Source organism: Hipposideros armiger, unplaced genomic scaffold (assembly GCF_001890085.2).
Source record: "Hipposideros armiger isolate ML-2016 unplaced genomic scaffold, ASM189008v1 scaffold_116, whole genome shotgun sequence".
NCBI lineage: Eukaryota > Metazoa > Chordata > Mammalia > Chiroptera > Hipposideridae > Hipposideros > Hipposideros armiger.
The window spans coordinates 3,047,094-3,059,416 of NW_017731466.1; the positions used below are offsets into that span (position 1 = coordinate 3,047,094).

The following is a 12,323-nucleotide window of genomic DNA, read 5'->3' on the forward strand; positions in this document are numbered from 1 at the left end:
TCCATCTGGTCCCCTAAAAAATATTTATAACATTATTGATTATATTCCCCAGACTATCTTTTCTATCCCTGAGGCCATATTGTAGTTACCAATTTGTACTGTCTCATCCCTTCCCCTTCTCCTTCACCCCCACCCCCTCCCAACTAGCAACCCTCAGTTTTTCCTCTGTGTCTCTGAGACTATTTCTGCTTACATTTCTCATTTATTCAGTTTTTTAGCATTATGCTAAGTGAAATAAGTCAGTCAGAGAAAGACAAATACCATATGATCTCACTTATACGTGGAATCTAAAAAAGCTGAAAAAAAACAAAACAAAACAGAGCTCACACTATTGAGAGCTCTTAGCCAACTGAGCCACTTGGCCGGCCCAAGAGTTCCTTCAAAGATAAGGAGAGTATAAAGGTTTCAGCTGTAGTATTATAACAGGTTATTTATGATTCAGATTTTTTTCCTTTGCATGCATTTTAACTACTAGATAAAATAAAAAGATAGATATGCAAAGGCTTACCATAGCATAAGAAAATGAGATAACCAGAGTTCAGAAGGAATTTCCATGTTGGAGGAGGGAGTTTGTCTGAAAAATTTATCCATTTTTAATAGAGATCACTGGAGCTTTCCAATATTTTAAATCTTAAGGTACAGAATGTGTTGTTCCAAATAGAGAAATGATGGCACTGGCACTGAGCTACAATTATGTTTTGGGTCTGCTGGGAATAGTAAGTCACACTCAGGTAGGTAGGTTGATTGACTAATTCATTCATCCAATTATTCAATAGATATTTATTGAGCACCTTTTATATAAAAAGGTCCACGCTAGGCATTAAAGAGATATAAAAATAAATCTGCGGGCCAGCTGAGTTGAGCGTTGGTTAGGTGTTGGCTTGGGATGCCAGCTCTGAGCAGCACAGCCCCGGTTTGGATCCCACATGAGGGCTAGTGATACTGCACCCTCTACAGCTAAGATGCTGAACAACAGCTCAACCTGGAGCTGGGCTGCCGTGAGTCGCTGGTGATGGTGTAGGCTGCAATGGAGCTGCAATGGGCTCCTGTAAGCTACCGTGAGCAGCCGGCAGCCGGCGAGAGCTGCCAAGAGCCACCGTGAGTGGCCATCCAATGGCCGGCGAGCGACTGCCTCACTCAGGAAGAGCGCAATGATAATACCAACATGGGCCAGTGAAGCGACGTCCTCCACAACTAGACTGAAGAAAAGGACAGCAACTTGTCTGTTCCCCTTCCCTGATTCCCCAATTAAAAAAAAAAATCCGCCACAGACATTGCATTCATTCAAGTTTATAATCCAGTACACAGGAAAGTGTTTGATTATATAGGGATAAAGTAGAAACATTTATGACAAGGATTTTTTAAAAATCATTTTAACTACTCATAAAGCTCCTTTAGCAGCCTTAGGTGAACTTGAATACCTCCCATATCATGGTGAAAAGCAACAGAGATGGGAATTCAACTCACCATCATCTTCAGTAAGTATTTGAAAGTACAATTTGCTTTATGAAAAACAGATTTACATATTTTGTGAAAAATATCCCTCTATACTTTAATAGAAAATAAAAGCTTCTGATTTATCCTAACAAAAACTTCACTGACTGTCTTAATACTAAAGGAAGTTTCTCTTAAGTATTGAAATTTAGTTCCACGATTTTGTACTCTTTTTTGGCAATTCTAGACTACTATGATTGACATTCTGCTGGCATCAAAACTAACCTATGATCGTCTGTATCCTTGTCTTATTGCTGCCGCTGTGTAAGCACCAACTCGAAGGGTCTAGAGTTATTTTTTTTTTTAACTATCATTATAGCAAAAGTACCCAGGAGTCAGAAACTCTCATACTCATGATGGGACAGACAATTTGGACATTAGAGAGGACAATGATTGCAAAGGATTGAAACACATCAAATATATAAAATCTGTCAGTTTATAATGATGCCCTACACCTATAAAAGTCCCTTCAATGTTCACTCTTGGAAGTTGCTAAGACACCAACTCACTCTGAGTATTGACAAGTAAAGGAAATCATCATATATTTATCTTACTGTGTTTTACAGTAGCCAGCATCCATGAGGGTAAATTCTTCTTCATAGAATACCAATAATAAATGCAGAAGAAATAATAGAATTAGAAAATCGCCATGTTTTAACCTTAATGAAATACTGGATATAGGCAATAATCATCTATGGATGCTAAAATCATCAAGTAAAAAGTTGACAGGGAAATTCACAAGCGAGGGGATCAAACAAATACCTCCTAAACCTACGACTGTATTTTACTACTATCAAAAGTGGGACAACCAGATATTAGATGCCTCAGGATGTTGATGCAATAAGTACACAGCACTATATATGAAGTATTCTTGTCTAAAAACTGAACCTGAAAATGACCACGCTTCTAGATATAAATACCAGTTTCTAGGAAATACAGGTGAAAGAACAAGTTCAATTACACACACAGGAAGCAATCAGCCAAAATGATACCTGTACCACAACAGTATTCAAAGTGTGGTTCTTGGACCAGCAGCTTCAGTATCAACTGGGAAAATGTTAGAAATGCAAATCTTAGGCCCTATCCCAAACTTATGGCATCAGAAACTCTGGGGGTGGGCCCAGCAAACTGTGTCTCAAGACCAGGAGATTTTGATGCATGCTCAAGTTTGAGAACTATGGCTCTAAAAAAACTGATGGAAAAAAAAAAAAAGGTACGGGAAGGAGGATTGTTATGGAATAAAAGACTGAAGAGACTTAAAAACAAAACAAAACCAACTGCTATGGTGGTTACACTACTGATATCCTGAAAACTTATTTTAACCCAGTTTAAAAATAATCATAAAAATCACTAGTATTTAGGCAAAAGGAAACATTGTTTACACAAACTTTTAATTCATAAGGAATTAGTAATTCGATCTTACAGAAATTGGGAAAAGGCATGAATAATGCATTGTTTTGCCTCATATTCTGTAACTTTCTTTTGTTTTGGTTAGAAGAAAAAAAGCCATCATGAAGAATTAACAAATACATTAGAAAGTGTTACTTACATTATGTTTATGACAGAAATTAAGAGCTTGAAGTGTTTGCCATAATATACTTTTGATCACTCCATCAGCAACTCTAGGGAAAAAAATGAAAAAGGAAATAAAAACTCCTAGAATGGAGTTACGGAGCAGAGCTGGGAACAGAAATGGAGTGGATGGGGGCCGGCCGAGTGGCGCGATGGTTAAGAACTGGCTTGGACGCCAGAGGGCCCCGGTTCGGATCCCACATATGAGGGCCAGTGACACTGCCCTCTATAGCTAAGATGCTGAACAACAGCTTGACCTGGAGCTGGGCTGCTGTGAGTTGTCGGCGACAGCATAGGCTGCAGCCCCTGCTGCAGTGGGTTGCCATGGGCTACCGTGTGTAGTCAGCAGTCAGCGTGAGGGGCCAGCAGCCGCAGTGAGTGGCTGTCCAGAAGCCGGGGACTGATCTGCCTCGCCTGGGAAGAGCGCAATGATGGTGCCAACTTGGGCCAGTGAAGCAACGTCCTCCACAACTAGACTGAAGAACATAAAAAGGACAGCAACTTGTCTGTTCCCTATCCCCCAATTCCCCAGCACTGTTCCCAGCCCCCCAATTCCCCAATAAAAATCTTAAAAAAAAAAGAAAGAAATGGAGTGGATGAGGCTAGTCATGGCCAATGGGCACAGTGCAATGGGTGTCTTGGAAATTAAAAAAAAAGTTTTAATGAAAATTGCTTTACTATTTTTTCATTATATAATTTCCTTTTGAAATCTGAAATTTTTACATCTGTAAAAATGATACATGCTTATTGTGAAAATTCAAATATAGAAAAGTAAAGGAATTAAAAAGTGTTGACTCAAATCTTGCTACCCCCAAATAATTGCTATAACCTACGGTGGCTGTCCATTAAGCATCTCTGTTTTTCTCCCCTCTCTGTGTGTCTCTGCATTTACTTTTCTACTTTAATTTTAAATAACATTCATATGGTTCAAAATTTAAAACGTATAAAAGTACGTCCATGAAGAATTCTCTCATACCTGCTTAGCCACCCAGCTCATCATCTGCAACTTCCCCCGCCTCTTTCAGAAACATTTTATGCATAGAAGTACAAATACTAATATGTATACAGGTATTTTAATGGTTGAAAAGGATCTCAGTATATGGATGTACATCATAATTTACTTAGTCCCCACTGATGAGCATTTAGGTTGACCCAATTTATTTATTTATTTTTAATTATTTATTTATTTTTTAAAATTATTTTTAAATTAGTTTCAGGTGTACAACAGTGTAATGGTTATACTTTTTACCCCTCAAAGTGACAACCCTCCTCCCAAAATCTGCCGCCCCACTCCCCCCCATATCATACATATCTATTACAATTCCATTGACTCCACTCCCACACTATATAGGTTGACTGAATTTTTATTTCAAGAAACAACGCTTCAATGAATATATGGAATTATCCACATTAGCAGTTGTGCAATTATCTTTCTAAGGTAAGTTGTACAAGTGGGACTTCTGGGACCAATAGTAGGTACATATTACATTTTGATCCTGTAGGGATAAACTTCAGGTAGACCCGAGACCTGGTTTTGCAGGAAAAAAAGGCATGCTTGAAGACAGGCCTTCAATTTACCCAGTTCATGTTGGTTGGTAAATACTCAAGCAAGTGCTGGAGTTGTTTTGTAACACTGACTTACACCTGGTAAGCAGGCAGGTACACAGCCAGGGGAGGCCAGGGAGGATAAAGGGCCCATGAGAATGGGAGCCTGGGAGCTTCAGTCCCTGCAGAATCCTTACTCTGCATGGAAAATATTGGTAAGCACCACAGACAGGTGCATTTCCCATTGGGGAACTGGGAATCTGGGCAACTTGTATTTTGGCTAGGAGTAGTTACTTTGTGTAACTATCTCTATAAATTATAGCAATTACATGACCTTTAACTTTTCTCTTGGAGTCTTTCTAATGCTCACATCACTGTCTCATGAAGACGCCTTCACAGTTACATACCGCCAAAGCACCCTATCTAAGGAAGGTTATATCCATTTACACCCCCACCAAACATCTGTGCATTAAAGTCCCCATCTCATCATTTGACTTTGCCAGTGTCTGCCAATCTGTGGTAAAATAAAAAGATCTCATTTTGGTTTTCATTTGCATCTCATTAATTTTTAGTGAACTTAATTTTCACATGATTATTGGCCATTACATCTCTTTTGTGTATTTCCTGCTCATAGCCTTTATTGCTTTTTTGATTGGTCTGTTTACTCCTTTTTAAATTGATGTATGTAGACTCAGAGTCTGCATATATGCTACAGATATTTTTTCTCAGTGTGTTGTTTTTCAATTCTGCTCATGAAATGAGATTGAGTATTTCAAAAATCTGAACAAGATTTCTTTTACTAAATGTCTACTGTAAATTTACTTAAAAAATGTAAAATTATCTAATATTCCCAATACATATTTGGATATTTAAATCATATGTGTAGATCACTTTTGAAAAACTGAACTCATCATGCAGATATATAGCTGGCCTTACTGAACAGTGAGATGGCCTATATATGACTCAGGTATGATACTAGCAACATGACATCACTGTGTGAGGTTGGGGTATATGCTGAGACATAGCAACAAGTATATGAAGGAATTTTTCTCAGAGCAGTTTCCCGATCTCAGATCTTAATTGTGGTAACATGCCCTTGACTCCAGTTCTTTTAATTATTAATATTGTGAAAGTACCTAATTCTCAGTATTAAATCTCTTTCCGTTTGAAATTTCTAATTCTCAGTATTGAATCTCTTTCCGTTTGAAATTTCTGGAGTGGTTTCTATTTCCTACACTGAATTCTGATACAGCTTTATCCTTCTCCCCTCTTTGCCTAGAGCCAAACTTGAGACAATACGTTTAAAATTTTGTGTAAAAATGGAATACCCCCATAAGTTTATCAAGAAGTCTATCCCCTAGGAGTCTGGGTTTTAACATCTACATAAGTTCATGCGATGAGGTTCTGAGATCAGATGAGGATAGGAGATGGGACTGAGACCCTGTACAAAGACAAAAGGAGCCAGAGCCCCATCATCTCCCCCCGCACCCCCACCCCTACCCCCCTGCAAATAGTAAGAGGCCCTGATGTGAGAAAGAATGAGAGGCCATTCTTTAATAAGGAGGCCAGTGTGGCTAGAGCATGAGTGAACCTGTGAGGCTGGCCTTATAGATCTTAGTAAGGAATTTGGATTTTATTCTAAGTTTAAAGGGAAGTCATTGAACAGACTCTAGAAGGCAAGAGACATAATATGGCGAATACATTTCTGGGGGCAAAGTGGATACAGACAGGTTAATTAGGAGGCTAATTTAATAATCCAGGTGAGATTTGGTGATTTAGAGTAATAGGGTGGTTGTGGTGGAGGGAAGGGAAATGGATCTCAGGCCTTGGGAGGGACTGGCAAGAGGAACGCATGGCCCTAGTCATGCAGAAATGGAATACTGGGTGGGATCAAAGGACTACAAGTACAGAGGGTCAGGTACTGGAACTGGGAAACCAGGTCAGGGCGAGGGTTCAGACACTGGCAGAGCCCTGGTTACTGGTGTCAATAAAATGGAATTAGACACGAAGTAATGTCATAAGAAAGTTCTGAGCTATTGTTGTGGAAGAGGGGTGTTTAATTGGATCTCACATGAGGTGTCATGGCTCTGTTCAAAACAGAATCTTTAGCTCAGATTTCAAGAAGGCAGATTCCATCTTAGGCAAAACAACACCTATACCAAGTAATAAATAAAAACAAATACCACTGATCTTAAAAAGAGAAGATAGTTATCAAAGAGAATACAGAGTCATACAGTGCTCATTGCAGAAAGAGCACTGCAACAGTTATTTAGCCACAGGCAGCATTTTTCAAAGCATTTGGGAGTGAAATAAAACCTTCTGTAGAAATCAACTGATACTTAATGTTTACATACTAGACTTTGGGCAAGCGCAAAGACAAATATAGAAAGTAATGAAGGCATGAAAGCAAAAACTAGACATCCTAGGTCAAGATTGAATTGGTTAGTAAGAGTAACATGACCAGGGAATTCAGACTAGATTGCTCAGAGGCTGCTCTTAGATACTCAGGGGAATTCTCATGCTGACATCAGAGTTCATTATCTTTTAGTTTGTTATGTAACGTAATATGGAAAACTTGATTTCATTATCAGTACTCAAGATGAATTGAGTCCTTCTCAGTAAATCCTTGCTATCCTAGAGTAAAATCCAACCGTTACTATGGGCTACCAGCCTAGTAATGATTTCACTTCTATTAACCCTCCCACCTTTCTCTCCTGCCGCGTTCCCACATCCACTCTACTCCAGCCCCATTAGTTTCAGCTATTCCCTGAACATGACACGCTGCTGACACCTCCAAATCATTGTATTTATCGTTCCTCCTACTCCCCTCCCTGGACATTAATTCCTCAGTGTGCTTTATTTTTCTTCAAAGACTTGTAACTTTGCAAAGACTTAATCTTGTGAATTATTGTAGCTCTGGGGTTTAGACCAGTACCTGGTACCTGATAGGTGCTCAACTAAGCTTGTTCCTCTGGCATTCTCAGAAATTTTATAATTAACACCTGTAATAAATCCCTTTTTGCTTACACTAGCTAGAGTGTGAATTCTGTTGTTGAATCCTGACCAGTTCAGAATATGATACCAGAAGTGGATATGGGAAACAAACTCAGGCCTCGGGAGTCTAGGATTGGCTCTCTGACTTATTATAGGTCAGTCTGAAGGCAGGGGGATTGAATTACTATTAGTGGCTGGAATACTAGTAAATGGGCACCCAGTGATTAAACAATTATTTAAATGATCACCTATGGTAATCTGGAATAAAGTGCCTATTCAGGGCAAGGCTTTGTTGAACTGAATGAGACTGAACAATATGGGAACATATGGGAAAGGGGTAAAATGGGCTGGCCATTTCCCACCTCACTGGAAAAATTAAAGAAGAAAAGGACAGGTTTAGGGCTTTTATGTCTTGGTCCAAGGCAGTTAGGAAACTAGGAGTTCTAAAGGTTGCTTTAAAAGAACCCCTTAGTTCTTGTATCTGTTGGACTCACTCCACAGACCCACTGGGACAACCATAAGATGACTGAAAAATCAGACACAGAATAATCCTACATTTTGCTAAATGACAGCATAGATTGAATTTATGTGGGGTTAATTTCTCAGTTAATTAACTGAACAAGAGATATCCTTCAAAAATTGAAATGTGACACTTGGGAGTATTCATACAAGTAAGAACGCCCACTAAACATTCCTTCTCGTGAGAAGTAGCCCCTAAGCTTGTGTAATGCGTCTGTTTTTGCCTTGTTGAGGACCCTCTCCTCCCCACAAGGATCTCACTTGAAGTAGTTGTGGTGCATGGAAATATCAGTTCTTCTCAAGGCTCCTTTCCCATCACCCCTCAATTACACTGAACGTTCTATTATGTAACCTCATTTTTTCACATACCATTCCATGACTATTTCCCCAGGAATATTAACTATTCTCCTACAGTTTGCTTTTATGGGCTGGATGCCTACTGTTCCATTGTATGGATATACCAAAGTGCATTTAACCAAATCTTTACTGTTGGAAAATTCGGACAGTCCCAATGTTTCATGTTGTGAATAATGACAGGTTGAACATTCTTATGCATAACTTTTTGCACCTATCTGATTCTTAATATAAATTCCTCTAAAGGGAATATCTTGGTCAAAGGATGAAAACAGTTTAAAAGATTTTCATACACAGTGCCAAATTTCCCTCTAATTATAACATGTGTGACAATTAAGTTCATGAACTTGTTGCAACAATGTTGCTATTTTTTTTTTTAAGGTGAGCCATCCTGCCACCTGTTGGCAGCTCAGTGGCAGCTCGGGTTGGGAATTGAACTGGCGATTCAATTGCTCAAAGCTCGCACTCTTGAGCGTGCTCTTAACCAACTGAGCCACTCAGCTGGCCCGTTGCTATCAGAGGGATTATTCATTATGAATTTGTACCAACTGGACAAACAGATAACCAAGTTTATTATTTGGAAGTGCTGAAAAGGCTGCGTGAAAAAGACCACCTGAACTTTTTGCCAACATTTCATGGCTCTTGCATCATGACAGTGCACCAGCTAACATGGCACTGTCTGTGAGGGAATTTTTAGCCAGTAAATAACTATTGGAACACCCTCTCTACTCACCTGGTCTGGCCCCCAATGACTTCTTTACTGAAGATAAAAGAAAGAAAGACATTTTTATGACATTTAGGACATCAAGGGTAATGTGACGACAGCTTTGATGGCCATTCCAGAAAAAGAGTTCCAAAACTGCTTTGAAGGGTGGACTAGGCGCTGGCGTCAGTGCATAGCTTCCCAACGGGGGGTATTTCAAAGGTGACTGTAGTGATATTCAGCAATGAGGTATGTAGCAGTTTTTCTAGGATGAGTTCGCGGACTTGTCTTACCTTGCATATACACTCTCTCCTCCTATGAACGAGAATGCCTTATTCCATGACTTTAATAAAGAGTATATTGATTTTTGAAAAACCTTTGCCTATTTAATAGGTGAGAAATGATGCCTTAAACATTTTGAATTTCTTTGATTAAAAGTGAGGATAAACATGTTTACATAGGTATATTGGTTGTTTTGCCCCTCACTTTTTATGATTTGCTTTTTTCATATCCACTGGATGTAAGTTCCATAAGATTAGGCAACTTTTTTTTGTATGTCTGTTCACTGTTGTATCCTTAGCACCTAGCCTGGCACAACAGTAGGAGTTCACTAACTTTTTTCTGAATGAATATATTTTCTAACTGGATGTTATTCTTTTTAAAAATTTGATTTGCAAAATCTGCATATGTAGATATGAAATTATATGAATTCACAATATGGCAAATAATTTACCCAATCTGCCATTTCTGTTTTAGTTTTGTTTACGGTATTTTTTGTCAAAGGAAATCTCTGAAACTAATGATTTAATATTTGGCAGTTAAAGTTCCCTTTCTTTTAAAAAAAAATTTTCTTTAGTTTTTTTCAAGTTAAAAAATCCCATTGGCAAGGCAGCCAGTCAGCTCAGTTGGTTAGAGCACAGTGCTCATAACGCCAAGGTTGCCAGTTCGATCCCCACATGGGCCACTGAGTTGCGCCCTCCACAACTAGATGGAAACAACTACCTGAATAGGAGCTGATGGGTCCGGAAAAAACACACTGCTCCCCAATTAAAAAAAAAAAAAGTTCCACTGGTATTCTGATTAGAGTTTTGTGCAATAAATAATCAGGAGGCAGTATGTTTGTTTATATTTCCATCTAGAAATATATGTTCATAAAATAAAATTTTTTATGTGCCTCAGTTAAGTTTTATAGTTGTCTTTATGTAGAGTCTAATAATACTTTTTTGTCTTTATTCCTAAGCTTTGTTGCTATTGTCGTTGATATTTCAATGAGATCCTTCTCCCCTAGATTTTCTAAAGTGCAGACTGATACAAAAGCTGTTAATTTTTGTGTGTGGAATTTGGAGTGCTATAGTCATTATACTGAATTCCATTAGTTTTAATAACTCTTTAGGCAATTCTTTTAGATTTCTATAGAATAACATGATGCAAATAATGACAATTTAATTTTGTTTCCAAAAGTTATATCTTCTATTTGTTTTTGTTATTATATTACATTGGCTAGAGCTTTCAGAACAATGTTACATTAGAACGGTGACAACTGATGTCCTTGTCTTGTTTCTTACTTTCATCGTGGTTCCTTTAGTGTTGAGAATAAAATTAGGTGTTGATTTGAAAAGGATTTGTGTGTGTGTGTGTGTGTGTGTGTGTGTGTTTATGCTAAGAAAGTATTTTAATACTAGTTTTCTAAGGTTTTTGTTTTTGTTTTTTTAATAATCAGGAAAGAATGAATTTATCAGCTGCAACCATATGTATATTTTTCAAGTTTTAGCAATCATATGTATTTTTTTCTCCTTTAACCTATTAGTGAATTACATGAATAGATTTCCTAATATTGAACTGTAGTTAATTCCTTGAATTCAGACAATCCAATATATAATTTAGCCTCAAAATGCATTGTGATTTATATCTGCAGGTTTGTCTTCCTAATTATTTTTACTCTAGGTTAATATTCATTTGTCCTGTGAGCACATCCTAACTGAAACTGGAGAGGGGTAGCCAGTAGATGCATATGGATAGAAAGGGGAACTGTGGGTCAGATTTGAAATTTGCCAGTTAATCCCACATATAATGAAATTGGGACTTGGCCATACATAGAGGTTCAGTTTCTAGATTACTTACCCATTTGGATTTCTTTCCAGCTCATTTAAAAGTGTATGATCACAGTATTCAAAAACTAAATGCATTTTCCTTTTTCTCCTGAACACCTCAATGAGGTTCACAAGGTTTGGGTGCTTTAATTGCTGCAAGGAAAATGAAATACAAAGTTTGATGATTTGTTTCTTGTAAGAGTTTCTCCCTAGATCCCTTCCAATTTTAAGAACAGAAGGCCTTGTTTATCATTCTCTATGCATATCTTGTGGAGAATTTTATCACGGTTACTTACAAGAGAAACTACTCTTAGTAAGAATCATGGGATCTTAACGTTGGAAGAAAACTTTAAGAATTTTTCTAATGTACCCATAATAGATGGTAACTAAACTGCTTGAATCTCTCTGGAGATGTCAAATAAAATACACAACTTAAAACACAAGCACTGAAACCAAAATTACTTCATGCATTTTGTGGAAATTTAAAATATACAAGCCATAAAATAACCTGAATAAAAAAACTGAGGAAGTGGAATTATTGAGTAAAGGACTACAAAAATCACCAGTACCCATTTAGCTAACATATTGCCATGGATTTAATGTAAATGTCAGCTGGATGTAAACCCAGTCTGGATTTTAGGGTTGCCTCTCAGAAATGCTAGATCCCAGCCTTAAATCTGATTAAACCGCCTATTCTAGGAGTCCCTACAGTTAGTCTGTTTTTAACTTGTCATTTTTTAGCTTTGCTCTTCGATTTTGTTGTTCTCTCTTTATGCTTAGATGTTTTATGTGTTAAAGTCTACTCCCAAGCTGGAGCATTTCACAAGGCAGCTTCTATGTAACGTTGTAAACCAAAGGAGAAATCCTGATAAGAGGATCCTTCACTAGAGCAACTACGTATCATCCAGTCAGGGTAATGAGTAGAAGCCAGGTCTGTCCCAGGCAAACTGGCATATATGGTCACCCTGCATACAGCTAGGGTGCCTGTATAATTCAGCGTATAAACCAGACCACTTTTGAAAGAGTATACTAACCACGCCAACTCTGGGAAA

At 38.0% G+C, this 12,323-nt stretch overlaps 1 protein-coding gene across 2 annotated transcripts in view; it reads right to left on the minus strand.

Moving 5' to 3' along the window:
- Positions 1-12,323, minus strand: part of CDKL4 (cyclin dependent kinase like 4) — a 54,208-nt gene that overhangs the window by 17,557 nt on the left and 24,328 nt on the right. For both annotated transcript variants that reach the window (XM_019647775.1, XM_019647776.1), the window contains exons 3-4: positions 11,303-11,424; positions 3,044-3,116 (exon numbers count right to left, since the gene is read on the minus strand). In XM_019647775.1, coding sequence (XP_019503320.1) covers positions 3,044-3,116; positions 11,303-11,424 — 195 coding nt within the window. The remainder of the gene's footprint in view (positions 1-3,043; positions 3,117-11,302; positions 11,425-12,323) is intronic.